Here is a 19,406-nt window from a genome sequence, read left to right on the forward strand (position 1 = left end):
GAGAGAGAGAGAGAGAGAGAGAGAAGAGAGCAAAGGATTTCAGCACCACGAACCGAGCATCATCGACTCAACGCAGCATCATCCGTTTGGGACAGCTCCAGTGCTGAAACGGGTTTCATAGCGGTCGCTTGCACTAGCATTGAGAAAACAAAGAAACTTAGGGGTCATCAATATGTCTGAACACGGACAAATGTGTCCGTGGCAAATTTTGGATTTTATTTTTACACACCATTACAATGTTCTTATTTTGATCACAAGACCCAATTACTATGTCAAGTCTCCAGGTTTTCTTCAGAATATGTATGACACTGATTTACTATGACACTATATGGCAAAATAGGAGTCCTACTATAGCACTGGCTCTCAAATGTTTTATTTGCAAGGACCCCCTATTTGTACACTGTCAGAGTTACAGACCTGCTATGGTCCTTCTGAACTTGCTCTTTATGTGTTCTGGTAATATTATTGTGCACTCATTTTGTATGTCCATGGCAAAAATAGAATTTTTCCAAAAATGTCCACCACAAGCCATCATGGCAATGACCCCTGAAAGAAAGGTTTAAAATAAATAAATACATAAAGTAAACAGGGTATCGATATGCAGTGTTGCATGCTGGTATAATCAAATCAATGTGAAACCTATTACATCACATGATAGGCGCACAAACATGCGCCGTGGATGTCCCTCACTGTATTTCCTATATGAGTGTAGTCTATGGGGAGGGACACGGGTGCATGTTTTTCTGTAGAAGGTCAACTTGCTCCTTATAATGACAGACAGGTCTATTGATGCTCCAAGGGTTTCTGACTTCTCATTTGAACGCATCAACAGGCTGCAAAAAGCACGATATGTGCCAGTAATCAGCAAAGTACTAAAGGATAAGAGCCGAGAGATTCTTTTTTTTTTCTTTCAAAATCGCTCTTGAGTGGTGGTTGAATCTAACTGATTAGAAATTTGAGGGAAAATTACAAAAATAATTGACAAAATAATAAAATAGTCTATTACATTTTGTTAGGGTGGCCTATGTGTAGGCCTACAGTAGCCTACGGTCATTATTTAGATACAACTGAAAGCAGTTGAAATCAATTTTGCTAGACGATTATATTCCAAGGGTGTTGCAATAATTGACATTTACCAGTAGAGGGTGCGACACTAAAGAGATGGACTGCAAACCTGAGATAAGATTTAATAAAGCATTTGTAAATCAACAGTAGGCCTACTTATATCCCAATATTATGACACTAGGGATACATTAAGGTTGACCCGTTTGAGTCCCAAGAAGTAGCCTAAAGACAAACGTTCTAATGTAGGTCTATTTCATTTAGGAATTCTTCATGCATAACCTTGGCTAAATATTGCGCTACGAGGCTGATGGGTTTAAAGTGGCGGCCAGAAAGATAAAGCTACAGACTTTTAATTAAACACTATAATTAGCGAATTAGAGTATTCCTAAATGGCATGCACACACCAACCACGAAGTGGCAAGACTCTGGCATTGCTCCTTGCAGGCAGCAGAGTAAGGATTGGGTTGTATTTTTGGAACGGTGTGTGTGGGGACTGGTCGCCTTGTTAGGTCTGGTGAAATATTTCCAACAACAGCACCAACTGTCAGGAGATAGCTGAGCGAGGGGTGGCAGGGAAAGGGGAAAGCCAGGGGCTATTCTATGGCCACCTTGAAAGCCTTTTAAGATCACTGGCTTGTCAAGATAAAACATAGAATAAACGGTTTAATTAAGGGAAACAGGGAAATTCATATTTCAACCCATTCAGCAAGAAAGAAACCCTTTAAGAGAGTGGCATAAATTACTGAAATCGACGAATCCACGACGGGGACAGGAGTCATTTAAAGACCAGAGGCGATCAAGAATTAGACTTAGTCTAATATAGGCTATATAGGCTACTAATTATGCGCGATACGCCTTCAACTTTCTGCAAAGAGTCTAGACTGAAGTGCGCTCGGAGATAGAGATGTTCAGACATTACCAAACCATTTTGAAACGAAGAAATTATCACAACCACAGAGGCAAGGATATGATCTCAAATGTTTTTTGATGTCAGGTGAAGGTGAACTCAGACCGGTGGAGATTAAGGCCTATATATTTATCGAGATAGAAAAAACTATTACTTTTTGACAAGTTCAGTCAGTGCCTCTGGCTGCAGTCAAGTGTAGGCATGAGTGGAGGTCGCTTTGAGTTTGACGACGGTGGAGCGTACTGTGGCGGCTGGGAGGGGGGCAAAGCCCATGGGCATGGGATCTGCACCGGACCTAAAGGGCAGGGAGAGTTCTCCGGCTCCTGGAACTACGGGTTCGAGGTGGTGGGAGTTTACACCTGGCCCAGTGGAAACACCTATGAAGGGTACTGGGCGCAGGGGAAGCGTCATGGTCTGGGACTGGAAACCAAGGGACACTGGATGTACAAAGGAGAATGGACTCATGGCTTCAAAGGGAGATATGGCTCGCGTCTTAATTTTGGCAGTGGAGCAAAGTATGAAGGAACGTGGAATAATGGACTTCAGGATGGATATGGCACAGAGACCTATGCTGATGGAGGTAAGAGATTCTTCTTTTCTATCATGGTGTTTTCGGCATGGTCTATTTTATTCTATCTACTTTAACAGTAGGCTAAAGTGATAATGAACACGATATTGCAGCACGATAGGTTGAATTTGAGAGTGGGCAAATTGTTATATAAGACCACCTTCTTAATGTGCTATTTCTGATATTGTAACATTACTTGTATAGTTAGCCTGGTAACAGGTAACAGGATATGTGGCCAGTAGGCACTAGGGACATCTGGTCACGTCGATGCAAAATTGGCTATTTTGTCCAAAAATAAATACATATTTGAATAAAGTAAAGTAAAGTATACATGATAGAACATGCTGAAACATTCTTCAATGTAGGTCTAATATTTCTACAATTGCTACAAATTGCAACAAAACCTAAGTTGATGCATGTTCACATCATACTTAAGACCTTTTTTCAAACATTAATTTGTTTTTCATTTTCGACAAAATAACCAATTTTACATCGAGGTGTCCAGATGTCCCTAGTGCCCACCTATCCTGTATCCGTTAGCCTACCTCAAGCATGCACTGGCCACTGAGAATTGTGTCCAACTGTCCATATGGTCTTTATGGCACGGAACCTAATACCAAACCAGTGAGGAGGGAACCCTGATGATGCCAACATCATAGCATGTCATACTTCCTATATTATAAGAGGTGCTTCGCCTCTAGGGCTTACATTGTAATCCTTACAGTATGATATATTTGTAGCCAAAAGAACTGTTGCTGTCAGTCAAGTTGTATCTTTAGACTCTATGGCTAGCTCACATCAACTTCTATGTAGTTTGGAGGGCCAACATTAATTAAATTGCTTTTCTTCCTAGTAAGCAATTTAGCCTATCATGTGGGTTTTTACCCCACATGGTTATCAAGGCAAGGCAAGGCAATGCAAGTTTATTTGTATAGCATGAAGGTCAAAATGAAAATGAAATATATTCCATGTCAAAATCACTAGAATAGTGCAGCACTATTTTGAGCCAATCATTTCGAGACATACAGTAGTTATTCAAGTTGTTAATCACAACCACTTATAGAAAACCTTTAATAGTTCCTTTATTTTTTCTCTGGAAGCCTATCCTGGTGCTTGCTTATCTCCCCAGTTCACATATTTGACAGTGTTCATAAGTTGGGCCAGTTCAATTGATCGTAATGGTTCTAGTTTGTACAGAGGCAGTGCTGCTCAACAGCTGACTCATCAGCTTTCAGCCCCATCATCACTTCATCATAGTTGTATAGAAGAGGGGGGTGTGGTGATAGGATAGATGTCAGGGTGTAATAATAGCACAACATGGCAGCAGGCCTGTGCCCTCCTGGCCTGACGTCCCTCTGCCTGTCACTGGGTCCAAACACGTGTCCATTATAGCATGAGAACAGGGCCACATGATGAGGTTTGGTGGACTGGGGATCACAAATAACTCAGTCTGTAAGCCAGTCCTGGCACATTAGATACAGCCATGACATTTCAATACAATAACAAAGCAACCATGGTTGCCTTGTTTTTGTTGAAATTTAGTATGAATAGCAAAGCTTGCATATCTGAGTTTGACAGCTTTTGTATATGAACTGCAAAGGAAAGGATAGAAATGGAAAGGAAAGAAGCAGCATAAAAGATGAATAAAATGTTTTTACATTGTCAATTCAGGCACTTTCCAGGGCCAGTTTACTGGTGGGATGCGGCATGGCTATGGCGTTCGTCAAAGTGTGCCCTATGGCATGGCAGCAGTGGTCCGCTCTCCTCTCCGTACCTCCCTGACCTCTCTTCGCAGCGAGCACAGTAATGGTACCATTCTGCAGCAGGACCCCCCCATCATTACCACCACCAATGCCTCAGGCGAGGAGACACCCGTCGCCACCCCCACACACCTGGGACCGTCCCGTGGTGGCTTCGCCCTCACCCTTCAGGTAGACCCGGATGCTGTCAAACCAAAGAAGAAAGGCATTTTTCAAAGGGCCAACCTCCTGGGCAAGCTGAAGAAGTCGGACTCTCGCACCTCACTGTCCAGCCAGAAGAGTAAGCTTAGCTTCCTCAGGAGTGATTCGGCCATGAGCTCCAACGCCAGTGAGACCAACTCCACCATCAGTGGAGACGAGAGCCTGGCCGGGGCCGATGACTTCCCCATGGTGGAGGCTGACATCGATGCCACCACCACGGAGGTCTACATGGGCGAGTGGAAGAACGACAAGCGCTCGGGATATGGAATAAGTGAACGGTCCAGTGGGCTGAAGTACGAGGGCGAGTGGCTGGACAACCAGCGGCACGGGTATGGCTGCACCATCTTCGCTGAGGGAGGGAAGGAGGAGGGCAAGTACATGAACAACATGCTGGTGAAGGCCATGAAGAAGAGGGTGATCCAGCTGAAGGGAAACAAAATCAAGCATAAGGTGGAGCGCGGGGTGGAGGGCGCACAGAGGGCTGCAGCCATCGCTAAGCAAAAGGCTGAGATTGCTGCCTCCAGGTAAGGATGGCCACATAAGCATTGACATTAGAACATTTGGTTTCATTAAGTGTTGCTGTTGTTTTTAATGTTTTCTCAAAGCAACTGCTTATTGGTAGCTGTGCACAAGACTGAGGAAGACAGACAATGTTGGTAGGAATGTGAAGGGTCAGCCAGTAATGGTACTAAAAGAAAACCATTGAGCCACAGCAAGAAAAAAAACATTTCACTGTTGTCCTGATAGTTCCTATATAGAACACTAAGTTGAAGGGAGTCATTTATCTGTACTGCTTTGTATATCACAGTAAAACCCGGAGTGTTAATCTAACTCTGAGAGTGTAGAGAATTTCCTGTATGGGTTCATTTATACATGAGTAATACACTGCCAGGGAAGGGTGTTAGATAATGCACACATACATTACAGTCAAGTTCAATGGAGCAAGTTGTTGGTATGGACCCTGTAGGGTGTAGGCCGTAATGCAAGCTCTTTCACAGCAGTGAATGCCCATTATGTAGTAATGGATGGATACCTTAGTATACCTTAGGACACAACAGAAGAAATTAATAGAAGTAGAGTAAATGATTAGGAGAACTTAACTAAACATCTAAAAAACATAATTGTCAATGTCCATTTACAACATCAACTACATAATGGTTTCCATAATTGCTTTCTATTGTAGTTCTCTCGTGTTCACATTTGCTCCTTACTGAACACCAATCACCGCCATTGTTGTGGAAAAGGTGTGGATAAACACTGTGAGACTTCAGAGTTAGTAGGCATACAGTAGGTAATTTGCCCATGTGAAAACTAAGCTATCGTTGCAGGTTACTCTCACTATCGTTACTGGAGTGCTCTACTAAAAACTCTTCAAATTCATGCTATGATATATGAAATCTGTTTTGCTTTCCATGCTAGAATTCACTTGTTATTAACTCCCAGTAGGTGTAGTTAGTAATGTCAAGTTCAAGTGGCTCTCAATTTCGGCTTGCTGGGCTCAATAACAAGCACATCCTCTGTTTCTATGTCATTTCTGAGTCCGACTGCCAAGGCACATAAACTAGCTACTCACTTTTACACTTTCCTGTTGACAAGTTCGCACACGTTCTCAGGTGAAACTTTGAGCCGATCATTGACCTCTAGTATACTTTGCCGTCTGCCATTCAAGCTATAAATCACAAGTGGACCCAAAAACTGCTTCTTGCATGGAATTGATTTTATATCAAATTGAAGTAATAAAGCTATTATAGTCAAAGTATTTAGGAAAAGCGCTACTGTATGTAAAATATGTGCCCGATATTGTAACTAGACAATGGTACAGTATGTACAGACACCTGTATGGTCCTTTAAGCATTTGTTCATGATTACATAAGATGCTACAGGTTTGTGTGAATGAAAAATCAGTTGACTTCAATAATTGTTGACTTAATTGTATCCGCAGGGCGTTGTATTTGCCACTCCTTGTTAGACTTCAATATGAACTCAAATCTAGCATAAAACTACAGAACGTCTTGTTTGCTTCTTGCTTTATGTTTTTTTCCAAGGGCGACATTTTGACTGCACTGCGCGTCAAAGTTGTACAGGGCGAAAGATATGACACATGTGCCCCTTGGGGTTTTACTATGGCCTTACAAGGCGGTAGTGTTTTTATCAACACTAATCCTCAGCACCTGAAATAAGCCTAGTGTTTATAGTAGGGAGGCTCACACTGATGGACTGCAGATCCTGTCCCTGGACAGATTGAAGTCTAAATATTTTTGTATGGGGAGAAGCAGTATTATAAGAGTTATGGACCACTGTTATTTTGTAATGGTGTCAAGCGCAAGCAAGCACCTACATCATTTCCACGACTCTGTCCTCACCCTCCAACCCATGAGAGCCCTTGAATAGGCATTTGGTTGAATCTATGTACTCGAACTGTGGTGCCACTATATATGTCTATGAATTGAATACCAAGGCCCTCATTGGAAACAAGTCCGCAAGGACTTTTATGAACGGACCTGTTAGACAAAGTATTTTAAATGTAAATGTGTTGTTTTACATTCTTTTGCCTAATAAAATATTCAATCAATCAAAACCCAGCCAACATTAAAACAGCATTTATAGGAAATACTTTCAGAAACACCTTTGTGCCCTTTACTTAAAACCTACACCTGTATATCTATCAATCTTCGTGATAGATATACCACAACTAAAGCTTTAAATTATGCTCTGTACAATATACAAGCCGAGTTTGTATACAAGCAGAGCTTGTATATCGGCTATTTCCATCGTACGATGAAGTATAAACCAGGCTGGCTGTCATGTATAAAACTATAGTATGTTGCATAGTTCTCATAAACCCTGTAAGCCTGACTGAACGGCATCAAAGGCGCTATTTAACTAGATGTCTGCACTTATACATTGATATCCTTTGTTATGTAAAAGGAGCACAGTTACAGCCAGGTAAGCAGTTCTTTTCCCCGCTTACGTCAAAGAGATATGCTTGTTCTTATTCCTGGCCTTTGGAGATGCAGTCAGGGTTTATAAATAACACGTACAACCTGTCCACTGGGACACCGGACCCATGTCTTCCCTGGTCAGCTGTTAGCTTTGACTGCTCCCTGGCGTTTGGTGTGTTTTCGTGGTCGTGGACACTGTTTAGTTGCGTGGGCCCGGGGCATCTGGAGGGTCCTGTGTGGCCAGCAGTGGGTGTAAATGACTCACAGATAGGGGCCATTATGTGTCACAGAGGAGCCCTGACTAAATAAGGACAGGCACACTGTTGCTAGCTATCACAATCACAGGAGAATGCAACAGCTGATTATCTTCCCCACCTCCCAGCCTTTTCTTTCCTGCCAGGTCACACGCTCGCGCACACACACACACACACACACACACACACACACACACACACACACACACACACACACACACACACACACACACACACACACACACACACACACACACACACACACACACACACACACACACACACACACACACACACACACACACACACACACACACACACACACACACACACATTCTTAATTTCATGCTGAATGACAGGGGCTCTTGTTTACATAGTACCTTCACACTACGTCAACTGTTACTCGCCCCTCAGCTGCAACAGGGCATCAAACAGTCCCTTTGAATTGAGACTTAATTCTGCTTCAAAAGCTAGTTATGCTATGCCTTTTCATTCCAGTAGTTTGAACTGGTTGAATTAGTTGTACACGCCAAGGCAAGACAAGTTTATTTGTATAGCAAATTTCAACAAGGCAATTAAAATGTCTTAACTCAAAACATTAACACAAACAATGGATATAAAGGGCATTTGAATATATCATAAAATAAAAAATGTTATTAAAGAGTTAGAAGAACGGAGCATAAGAATAAGTTAATATAAAAGAAAATGGAAAAACCTCAGTAAAAGTCAGCAGCAAACATTAAAGCCTTCCGCTTTGATTTAAAAGAACGGAACTCTGCTTCTCCACCCTTAGTTTTGAATCTGTTCCAGAAAACCTGAGAGGTCTGGATGGTGCATGATGTAGCGCAAACCATTCATTTCTTTATAGACCAACAGTAGTATTTTGAAATCAATTCTTTGACAGACAGGTGATTTGATCCACTTTCTTAGTGAAACAAAACCGCTTTAACTGAGATGCTGTACTCACAGCCCCCTGGTGAGCTTTAGCACCTTTGCCTACTGGCAAGAACAGATCGCAGACACCAGTCCATCTTGCGTCAGCGGTGGTGTCAAATGGTCCCACGGATATAAATATGACACAGCTCATAAGCAACTCGGCTACTTGGGGATAAGGGGTTATTAGCATACTGTACCACACCTTGCCTTAGTTGTGTGGCTTGGCTTTCATGCTTTATTGCTGATGCATGCATTTTGTGTTGGGAAGCAATCACAGCCATTCACACTGTAAGCAGATTCTTACCAGAGCAGTGCTGTATGTACTGTAGGATCCAGGTCATATACGGTATTTGTTCCTCAGCAGATGACACTCACTGACTGGTAAAAATAATAAGTGATATATACGTGATAAAGGAAGGGACATTTTACCTATGTGTGCCCCATAACAATGTTACATGATACAGATATTTAAATAATAAGTGATTTAATTATGCATTCAAATATTGAGTCACCGTTTTATAGAACCACTCCCTCTTTCTACCCCCCCCCCCCTCCCTCTTTCACACTCTCTGTCACAGTTGAATGGGACACTCAACAGAGATCCAATAGCACATGCCACTATGACAAAAATCTGCAGGACCACTGTAGCTTGCAAAAACATAGTTACATAAAGCTGTTCAGAAGGTCAGATACATCTATAGAATGGGATGAGATGCACATAGCAATAGCAGATAACAAAAATATATATTTTGCACAATGATTTGATCGCTTTCCAAATCTTATAGCCTCATAGTATCAAAGACAGTTTCTTGACAACTGAGTCTCTTCCTATGATTGACATCTCGTCATTCTTCGGAATACAACAAATAGATGGTCCTTAGGGGAGTCCCAACAGCGTAGCGTATGTAGGTCAAAGTTTCAAATGTCACACTTGGTTGCGAGAGTGAGGATTGAAAAAGGAAACTGACTTCATTAGTAGCAGAGCTGATCTATTACTTGTAATTGTAATTTTGAGATTTCACCCGTAATGAATTGGTCATGCATTAGGTTACAATTTAGAATACTATTTAATAAAGTATCATCACAGTATCATCATCACAGTATCATCACACTACGCTGTTGTAGTTAGTTATTTATGACCACTAATGGGGGCGCGTCTGAGATTAGTGACTGTAGAGCTGCTTCTCCATAGATAATGATAGTGTTATGTCGCTAACCTGTCTGGTTAGACCCCTTAAAGACAGAAATGCACAATAAATGTGTGCTGGTGTTAATCCTGCTGAAGTTTCGGAGGCTCTTGCTTTGCAATGTGGTGTAGTCATCCACTAGTATGCTGCTGGACACCACATCTAATTATAAGGTTCAGATATTGCTGCATTGGCTGACATTCTAGACTAGAGACACTCTAGAGATGGCTCTCAATAGTGGTACAGCAGGTAGATTTGTAGGAAGAAAATACCACTTGCTGCCATTTCCTGTCCTTCACAGTGCTTTGGGTACAGCTTTGGCTCCTACAGTATAACTTACTGTACTTTAATTAGATTTATGGTGTGGCAACTAGGCTGGTTATTCTGAGAGAACCAAATTGTGAGGTGGCAGGTAGAGTCACTTTGTAGGGAGACGCCATATGTTGCCATTGTTTCTTTTTTGCCCACTCCGTGGCAATGTATCCAGCACAACTTTATGGCTGCCTGACTGGCTGCCAGCTTGACAACTGCTAAACACCAACGTCATTAGGCTTTGCCTAACCCTTTCTCACATTTTACAACAAGCAGCTCCTTTGTGTGACACCTGTGTGCTGAAAGGTATTGTGATTACATTTGTAGCAGCCGGCATCATTTTCTCACAGCTTTGAATCTTTTTGGATCTAGTTTTTGCGTAAAGTAAAATGCTGAGAGAAAACTAATGTAACATAACGGGTTTGTTTGGACAGCAGAGTGTCTAATTCATCAATGTCTTCAGTGATAATGTATCCATTTGTAACACTGAGAGTGTACACATGTACTGTACCAAACCTTTGGTTATGTTTTGTATACTCTCAGAGTTAAATTAACACAGGATTTTTCTGTGTGGGCAGTTTGAAATAACAGCTGCTGATTAGCACGCTATCTGTTATTGCAACCTACATATTATCATCCATTTGAATCTTGTTATCAACGTCTTGGGAGAACTGGGCGAGAGTAGGTGTTGACTGTATGGACAGGTGTTGCTCTGCTATATCAAGCAGGGAACCTCAAGTGGGTCTAATTGTTCCAGTGGGAAGTGCCTACCCCACAGAGTCCTCAAGTGGATATGGGGCTATTTTCAGCTCAGTGTAACATTACAGTATGCCAAGTATTCTCAGAGTAATCACAATCAGTAATACTCCCTGTTAATCTGGAACAAATATCAATAGTTAGCTTTGAACTTTCAACACTCAGTGAATGGATTGGCCATAATAACAGTATAAACATAATAGTTGAACATCACAATCTCACAGAGACAGACAGACAGACAGACAGACAGACAGACAGACACACACACACACACACACACACACACACACACACACACACACACACACACACACACACACACACACACACACACACACACACACACACACACACACACACACACACACACACACACACATTCCATTACTCTCTCTGTCTCGATCTCTTCCTCTCTCATCGCTCTCTCTCTCTCTCTCTCTCTCTCTCTCTCTTTCTCTCTCTCTCTCTCCTCTCTCTGTCTCTCTCTCTCTCTGTCTCTCTCTCTCTCTCTCTCTCTCTCTCTCTCTCTCTCTCTCTCTCACACGCACACGCACACACAGAAATACACTGACCCACCCACCCATACACGCTCACTCACACACACAAACACACTCTCACACACACACACGCACGCACGCACGCACGCACGCGCGCGCGCGCACACACACACACACACACACACACACACACACACACACACACACACACACACACACACACACACACACACACACACACACACACACACACACACACACACACACACACACACACACTGATGCTTGATATTGGAGCCCACACTAATAAGTCATTGTCTAGAGAAGGAGTATGGGGGGTTAATGTATTTCTGTTTCTGTCCAGCAACAGAAAAAGACACCCTCGCTCTGTAGAGCTAATAGTACTAATGAACCATGTGACCCACGGATGCACCTGGAACTTTATTTGGATATGATTGAATACTGTAAACAAGACCTGCCAACTGCCATGTGGTATTTTGGTCAGTCTGTAACTGATGGTGAACTGATTGTGTTGGTTTTATGGTATTAACTTCCAAGTCTGTTCCATTTCATTGCTTTTAGTGCACAGCCGGGTTCAGGGATGGGTTCTAGTCTAGTGGAAGGGAGAGGGCACTGCCTATGAGTTTGGGGTCTTACTGTAAGCGTTGGGGACTTCTCATGACTTTTTATAGTCCAGCAGTGCCAAAGTGTCTTTCCAAATAGAGAGGCAGGGAATGTGTATGGGGTGGTTGGGTTTGCAAATGGAACCCAGGAGGTCACTGATCTGAGAAAGTGTGACATTCATTCATTCATTTATTTTTCTTTTGCAGTGAAAGACAGGTGGAATCATGGTCATTTCAATGAAAGATAATAGGTCACTTATGCTCTGCCATGTATTTTTTTAATCATTTTATTCACAAAAGCGATTTCAGCACTGGTGCATTTTTATATCACATTGCATAATGTAATGTAGTAAAGTATCACTACAACGTCTACTTCATTTAGGTCAAATCCCGGATCTCAGACTTCATATGATACCAGTCGTCAAGTCCTGTGACGTCAGTCCTATGACGTATATGATGTTTATCTACAAATCTGGGCAAGGTTTCAGCCCGATCCGAGTCCATTATAAAATTAAAGTGAAATATTTAAAAAAGTATAAAACATATGCGACAAAACAATTAATGGAGGTACTAAGAATAGAATAATGCAGTGTTCACGAGACATTTGGAAGGAATTTTGAACAAAAAGAAAAACACACTGATCCTCTTATAGACTACTAGCCTCCATGCAGAGCCACGCCATAGAAACTGTTATTTGTTACTGCATTTGCACGGCCGTATGACAAAGTATAATTTAGATGCACTTAAAATGTGTTATTTGTGTAACTTGCAGAACGACCCATGCAAAGGCCAAGGGAGATGCAGCGGAGCAGGCCTCTCAAGCTTCCAACAGTGAGTCTAGCATCGCTAGAGTGGTGGCCAGAGAGCTCTCTCCTTCCTTCTACCAGCCAGGTCAGTGGTCTTCAACTTCTTATATATATATTTTAAATTTAGAGTTGCCAATTACTTTTTACCCCCTTTTCTCCCCAATTTCGTAGTTATTATGCCAATAAATTTCCCCCAGACACATTTCTGTGTTGTCACTGCTGTCGTATCTGCCAGTGAGGAGCCCCGACCAGGAGGACATAGAGCCTTCATTCTACTCCTCCCGCCCAACACTCCCCTCTGACAGGTGCCGCCCCAGCCCGTAGGAATACATACGGTGACAAATATAACCCACCCATCTGGCTTCCCTCCCCCGAACACGGGCCAATTGTGTGCATAGATGCACCACCGTGGATTCGAACCCACAACCTCCGTGGTGGTGAGCAGGGAGGGTCTTCAACTTCTGCTCTGTGGCCTTCAGCAGTATTCTGCTACAATGCAGAATAATTCTAGCACGAAACGAAATAGACTGCATCATACTATCATGGTGTTTTTGCTAGAAGCGTACATATAAAATCGTCTGTGTTACTTTAACAATGAGAGTACACACACGTCAAACAGGAATACAGAAAATGAATAATATTGTGTGTATAGGCAACACTAATTATACTGTTGCTGTACTATCTATCTCTTAAATCAAACCCCATAGGCTATAAACAAAACAAAATCATCAGTTTTATACTGTACTGTATGCATAATATACTGTATGTACATACAGCTTTAGCTTTCAGAGACTTGGCTGAGCCTCAGCACAAGGGTAGTCACCTTTGAATGTCTAAAAAAAGGAACATCTTATTGGGCCAAAGGGATCATATCAGTTTCCTTGTCGGACTGGCAGTCCAGCCGAGACACACACACACACACACGCACGCACGCACGCACGCACGCACGCACGCACGCACGCACGCACGCACGCACGCACGCACGCACACACACACACACACACACACACACACACACACACATATACTGTATATAGCACGCACACACACATATAGCACGCACACAAACTAACACCCTAGAGTCTTGTATAAGCCTTTAGCATTTCTCCCTATTTCCTCAGTAGAGGGCTTAGACCATTCTAGCAGACACTGATAAAACGTAGCCAGCGTTGAGTGGCTGAGATATCTGAGGTCAGTGCTGACCACGGCCTGACTGAACACTGCTATGCATTCCTCCATGAAAGCTCTTTCACCATGGACTCAGGAGATAACACAGGAGAGTTACAACGTCAAAGTGTCTCCCTAGTTTGTTTTCAAGATTAATAACTTAATACAGAGGTCCTATATAGAATAAATTGCAGTTAATACAAAATTCCTGTTAATAAGATTTCTTCTTTTTTTGTGCTGAAGGAACAGACCCCCATTTACAATAATAGCAGTAGTATCTAATTAAATGAATAGTAATAAAAAACGTAAAAAGACCAGGAGTCCAGTTTACATTTGCTATATGTTTTGACATAAATATCCCTTTTTCAACATCCCAGTGTTGTCACTTAACTTATAATATCTTATATTGGATCTATTATGTATCAAGAAAATAAAAGTCACTGTCGACACAAGGGCTTGTGAGCCCAGGGACAGACTGTGTTACAGACTGAACAAATATAGCCCCACCACTGCCTATATTTACTATTTTCATAGATAATTCCCCCAGTAAATGTTTCACTTTACTAGCACCACCAGAAATGTGTCTTTTGGGGGGAGAAAGTAGCATTATTATTGACACTGTCAAAAATATCCCACGGGAGCTGTATCCTATTACTAGGATAATAATTCATACTAGAAGGGTCTTGTTATTGTGTTATTTACAATGACAATTTAGCCATTTAGCAGAGGCTCTTATCTGGAGTAACTTACAAGTATATGATCAGAGTAAATGACTAACCCTACCTTAACCCTTGTCAACAAATGACAGGGCCAATGGTCAAGTAAATAAAGTGCAAAGAAAACAATTTATTAAAACAAAGGAAAGATCTGGGCACTCATCAAAAAAAGGGCCCGGCCCTAACTGGGCCCTAACTGGACCGGCCCGAACAATTACCATAATTTTAGTCCCGAAAACCCGAAAACCCAGACAAGGTGTCAATTAGTGCTTAATGTCCTCAAAGTCATGCATCCAACAAGCTTTGAACTGAGCAGATTGGACCTTCCGTTCCAGAGAGAATGGCCAATGGAAAACAGACACTTTCGCCAATGTTTGAGTTTTGGCCATTTTCACTATTTTCTTTTTTTGTAACACAGGCTAAGAAGGTCTGACGGCATCGAACTAGATACCTGAATAAAGTTAACTTGGAGCTGCATCCAACGGTTCCCAGATTGGCTTTAGCCTACCTTTCAGTCGCTGGGGAAGTTGAAATTATTTTTTGGGGGGTAATCGTTTAAAAAATAATAATTAGGAACCGGAGGCTCGGCTCGGCCCAACTAATTGGCATACATTTTTGGCCCCGAAAACGTCGGGTTGGTTCGGGTAGGGTCGGGTTCGGGCAGAATTTGAGAACTCGAACTGAGAACATTATACATCATCGGTATACAGTGATTTTTGGTGCCGGAGATACTTTTTTTTTTTAAATGTATAAAGCAATTATTGCAAGTTTAGAATACATATTTTAGGGAATCTGTATTCTGATCACTTGTGAATTAATTATTGGCTTGAAGCCGGCTGCACCGCTCTGAACACTGCATTACGTTCCCTTTGGCGCAGGCCCTGAGTACCTGAAGAAGAGAGCAGATGAAGCACCTGAGGGTAGTGAGAACACAGACACAGTCATGCACGAGCCGCTGCTGGCCGAAGAGGAACCCATGCCCACGCCGCCAGAAAGCCCCCTGATGAATGAACTGCACCGGCTCATGCCCGGCACCACCTCAACCCGCACCCCGTCCCCTAGCCCTGGCATCACCAACAACCCCAGCCTCCTCAGCCGTGGAGGCTGGGATGGAGACAAACCCATTAAAGGTGGCGGAAGCAGGAGCAGCAGCAGACCGAGCAGCCGCTCCGCCACCCCCTTGTCTTCCGCCCCTGCCCCTGCCCCCGCCCCCGCTCCGGAGACCAATGTTGGCCCCGGCAGCCGTGGCCCCTCCCGCACACCCAGCCGCCAGAGCACAAAGGCCGAGCAGGGCTCTGACCTCGAGATTAAGCCTCTGCAGAAGTTTGACTCTGACTCAGCCCCAGTCACCTCTGCTCCTGTAAGTAATGGTCTCGTCTACACAGATGAAGAAGTGTCGCCACCTGCCTCCAAAGTGCCCTCCAAAGCAGTCACCCCTGAGCCGAAAGCGGCCGAGCCCAGACATGAACGTGCCCCATCTGTCCAGGAGCGTGCCCCATCTGTCCAGGAGCGGGCCCCATCTGTCCAGGAGCGGGCCCCATCTGTCCAGGAGCGGCCCCCATCTGTCTTGGAAAACCATGTGGAATCAAGAGAAGCGAGTCGACCGGCCAGCAAAGCGGAGGTGAGGCCACCAGTGAAACGAGAGCCTAGCCCCAGACCTGCACCTAAACTTGAACCGAAACCTGTACCTAAGCCAGTGGAACCTGTTGTTGCCAAGCCGGCTGCCAAACCAGCCCCGAAGGTGGAACCCAAAGCTGAAGCCCGACTGAAGGCTTTGGTGACAACCCAGAGTTATGCAGAGTCACTGGAGTTGGAGGTAAGGTCATTTATTTATGTATTCTGTATTCTGAACAATACGCTTTTTTAAAGTTCAAATAAGACAGTTTTTCTAGTTTCTCAAATTTGTTGTTTTATTCAAGGAAATAATACAAGTTCTAATCTTGTGTTTAACAGGTGCCTGGAAGTACAGGCCATGTTACAAACAAATGGGTGCTGAATCTTTACACGAGATTCCACATGTTTGTTAATTGTAGCTGTTATTTTTTACGTAGTATACTATTTACTGTGCTATGTGCTACGTCTGCAAAGCAAACCACCACCCCAGCCCTTGACTGAATATGCTAACAGGTTGTTATAGTTGATATTTATTAGCTTACAATTATTTCACGTATCTTCTTTTTTCTTTTTTTTCACTACACTTACACATCTTTAAGGAGGCTGTACTTTTGAACACACAAACATTTGAACGTTTGTGGCAAAGAGTATATATAGAAACACCTACGTATAAATATAGAGAAACCCATGGCACTTTCATTTTATGAATTCATTAATTACATTTTAACTACCGGTACTTAAACCTTTTATTTTCACGTCTTCCTTCCTCGGCTTTCGGGAGGTGTAGTTCCAGATTTTATATAGCATTCGGAGATTGTGGAATAGATGTCTGCGACACGAGACTAGGGTTCATGTGATTAATGATGTTATTTTTATTCTAATATTGGATGCCCGCTCACCATGAATGTTCCCTTCTTTTCAAGGGGCCAAACGCCATAATGATCTGCATGGTCATCTTGCTGAACATTGGCTTAGCCATTCTCTTTGTGCACATTTTGTCATGAAACATTATCAACCAACCCAGGTAATAAAAAATACACACTTAAAATATATTACATTTTCTGTCAATGGGATATACAGACTATAAGCACTGACTTTGCACATTTTCTTTATGTCACAACAACATGAATTTGAATTTACCACAATAAATTTCACCGTACGTGTGCTCTACTTCAATATTATGTGTTCAGAGTGGTGCTGTCAAAGGTTTGATCTGTGTGTTGGCTGTCCTCAGGTCACCAGCAACGTTGCAGAGAGATGGCCTGATTCTTCAGCAAGAACCAGAGAGATGAAGGAGACTGCCGAGAGAAACAATCCTTATATGGATACTCGCAGCTGCTCCGACGCTTCTGTTCTGTTCTGGTCTTTTCTGCGTGAAGCAACTCTATGCAGATTGAAGAAGTATCTGAAGCCAAACAGAAGGATTTAAGTGATTCAGTGAATCTGAATGTGACGATGACAGAGGCTTTTGGACTTTGATTTACATTTTTTGTTTTGTGCTCATGATATCATGAAGCTCTTGTGGACAGAATATTTTAGAATTTTGACTAATTTTGCTATCTCTGCTACTGTAAATCAAAAATAATTTTGTATGGTCATGTTTTTCACAATCAATTGAAAAACTCCAGTGCATGAGTTGTACAGCTCTAATGCCTACAATAACTTGGAAATAACTTTAGAGAGGTATATAACACTGTGCAATTTTATACATTCATTAGTATTTTTTATTATGGATATAATGTATTAGTTATAACACACAGCACACCATCGTGTTTCATTGATTAAGGAAATGATGAATGGAATAGATTATAATAGGGAAATTATTGGGTGCTAATATGTGTGATTGTTATTGAACCCCTGTTGTGTATGTAAAATGTGTTATGCGTTTGATATTTGTCGTACAGTACTGTGAGGCACCCAAGTGGTTACATTGTGTATGTTTTGCAATGGGAGAAGTGAGCCAGAATTAGACAACCAATAGTGTGGTTAAGAATGGTCTGATGATATGTGAGCAAGAGGAATGTTAATGGAAAAGAAGAAAGAAAACTTGTACTGTAGAAGGGACACAGAAATGAATTTCTGTAATAATTGAGTAAATTGGGGTTATGTTTTGCCTGTAAACAAGTGCTGTTGCTTGTGTCTTTCATAGTTTTACATGTGTCAAAGTAGAAAACACATTTCACACCAGTCAATACTATTATTATTATGCAGGGTAGGTTATGCTTCAGAGCCAAATATCAGTTTTGTTGTTCTTTTTCAACTTTTGTACGCATGAAGGCACTTTGAGTGAGCATGTGTATTTCTGTACATTTATGAAATGCACATCTTTCGACAATGAAAGCACGCTCTTGCAGGATATTTGGGAGAGAAGTGCACAATCACATACTACTAATATTTCCCTACAGAGTCAATTACCTCAGGACTGTGATATGGCGGAAAATATAGAATAACTAGTTGCTCCTCGTCTTACATAGTGCTCTCTGACAATCAGTATTGGTTGTTGTTTAAGATTTAATTTATTCTTTGCTATTTTTCATGAATTAATAAGTGGTAACAATAGGAAATACATTTTAAATTATACAAAAAAGGTATTACAGTTTAAATATTCTAGCTAGCCCATGTCCAAGCAATATCAATTTCTGAGGCCATAGACCTATAATGAATCTCAAATCAATGGCTGTGTATCGTTTTCATTGCATGCAAAAGGCAGCAAATGTCATATTATTTTTTCTTTTTTGTTAAGCTCTGATTCAATACAACTAGGAATACAAGGAACTTTATGGTGTAAAACAGTTGAACGGAAAGTAAGCATTTGCAGGTACAGTTCATTTTGTTTTGTCCAATTAGTTTTCACCCACAGTTGCTATAGTCCATGACATTTCTGAATTCAGAGTAACGCATTTGGTTTTGCCAGAAGTGGTCTGAATGACAAAATAATGGAATAAAACTTATTTTACAGTAATGGTGAATTTGTGATTTATTTTAATGAATTCAAATAGGAAGTAGAGAATCAGTTTTCAAACCTACACTGACCAACACCATTCATAAAGTTTACTATTCTCCAAGAATTACAGACTTTTGTCACATGCAACCTA

At 42.0% G+C, this 19,406-nt stretch overlaps 1 protein-coding gene across 1 annotated transcript; it reads left to right on the forward strand.

The window, feature by feature from the left end:
- The first annotated feature begins 1,605 nt into the window (after window positions 1–1,605).
- On the forward strand, window positions 1,606–19,269 carry jph2 (junctophilin 2). The gene is made up of 6 exons (XM_084068829.1): window positions 1,606–2,552; window positions 4,212–5,025; window positions 12,781–12,899; window positions 15,576–16,513; window positions 17,235–17,335; window positions 17,546–19,269. The coding sequence occupies exons 1-5, from the start codon at window positions 2,174–2,176 to the stop codon at window positions 17,313–17,315; spliced, it is 2,331 nt and encodes a 776-aa protein (XP_083924955.1). The 5' UTR covers window positions 1,606–2,173; the 3' UTR covers window positions 17,316–17,335; window positions 17,546–19,269.
- The last annotated feature ends 137 nt before the right edge of the window (window positions 19,270–19,406 follow it).

This window comes from Gymnoscopelus microlampas (genome assembly GCF_963454915.1).
Source record: "Gymnoscopelus microlampas genome assembly, chromosome: 10".
Classification (NCBI taxonomy): domain Eukaryota; kingdom Metazoa; phylum Chordata; class Actinopteri; order Myctophiformes; family Myctophidae; genus Gymnoscopelus; species Gymnoscopelus microlampas.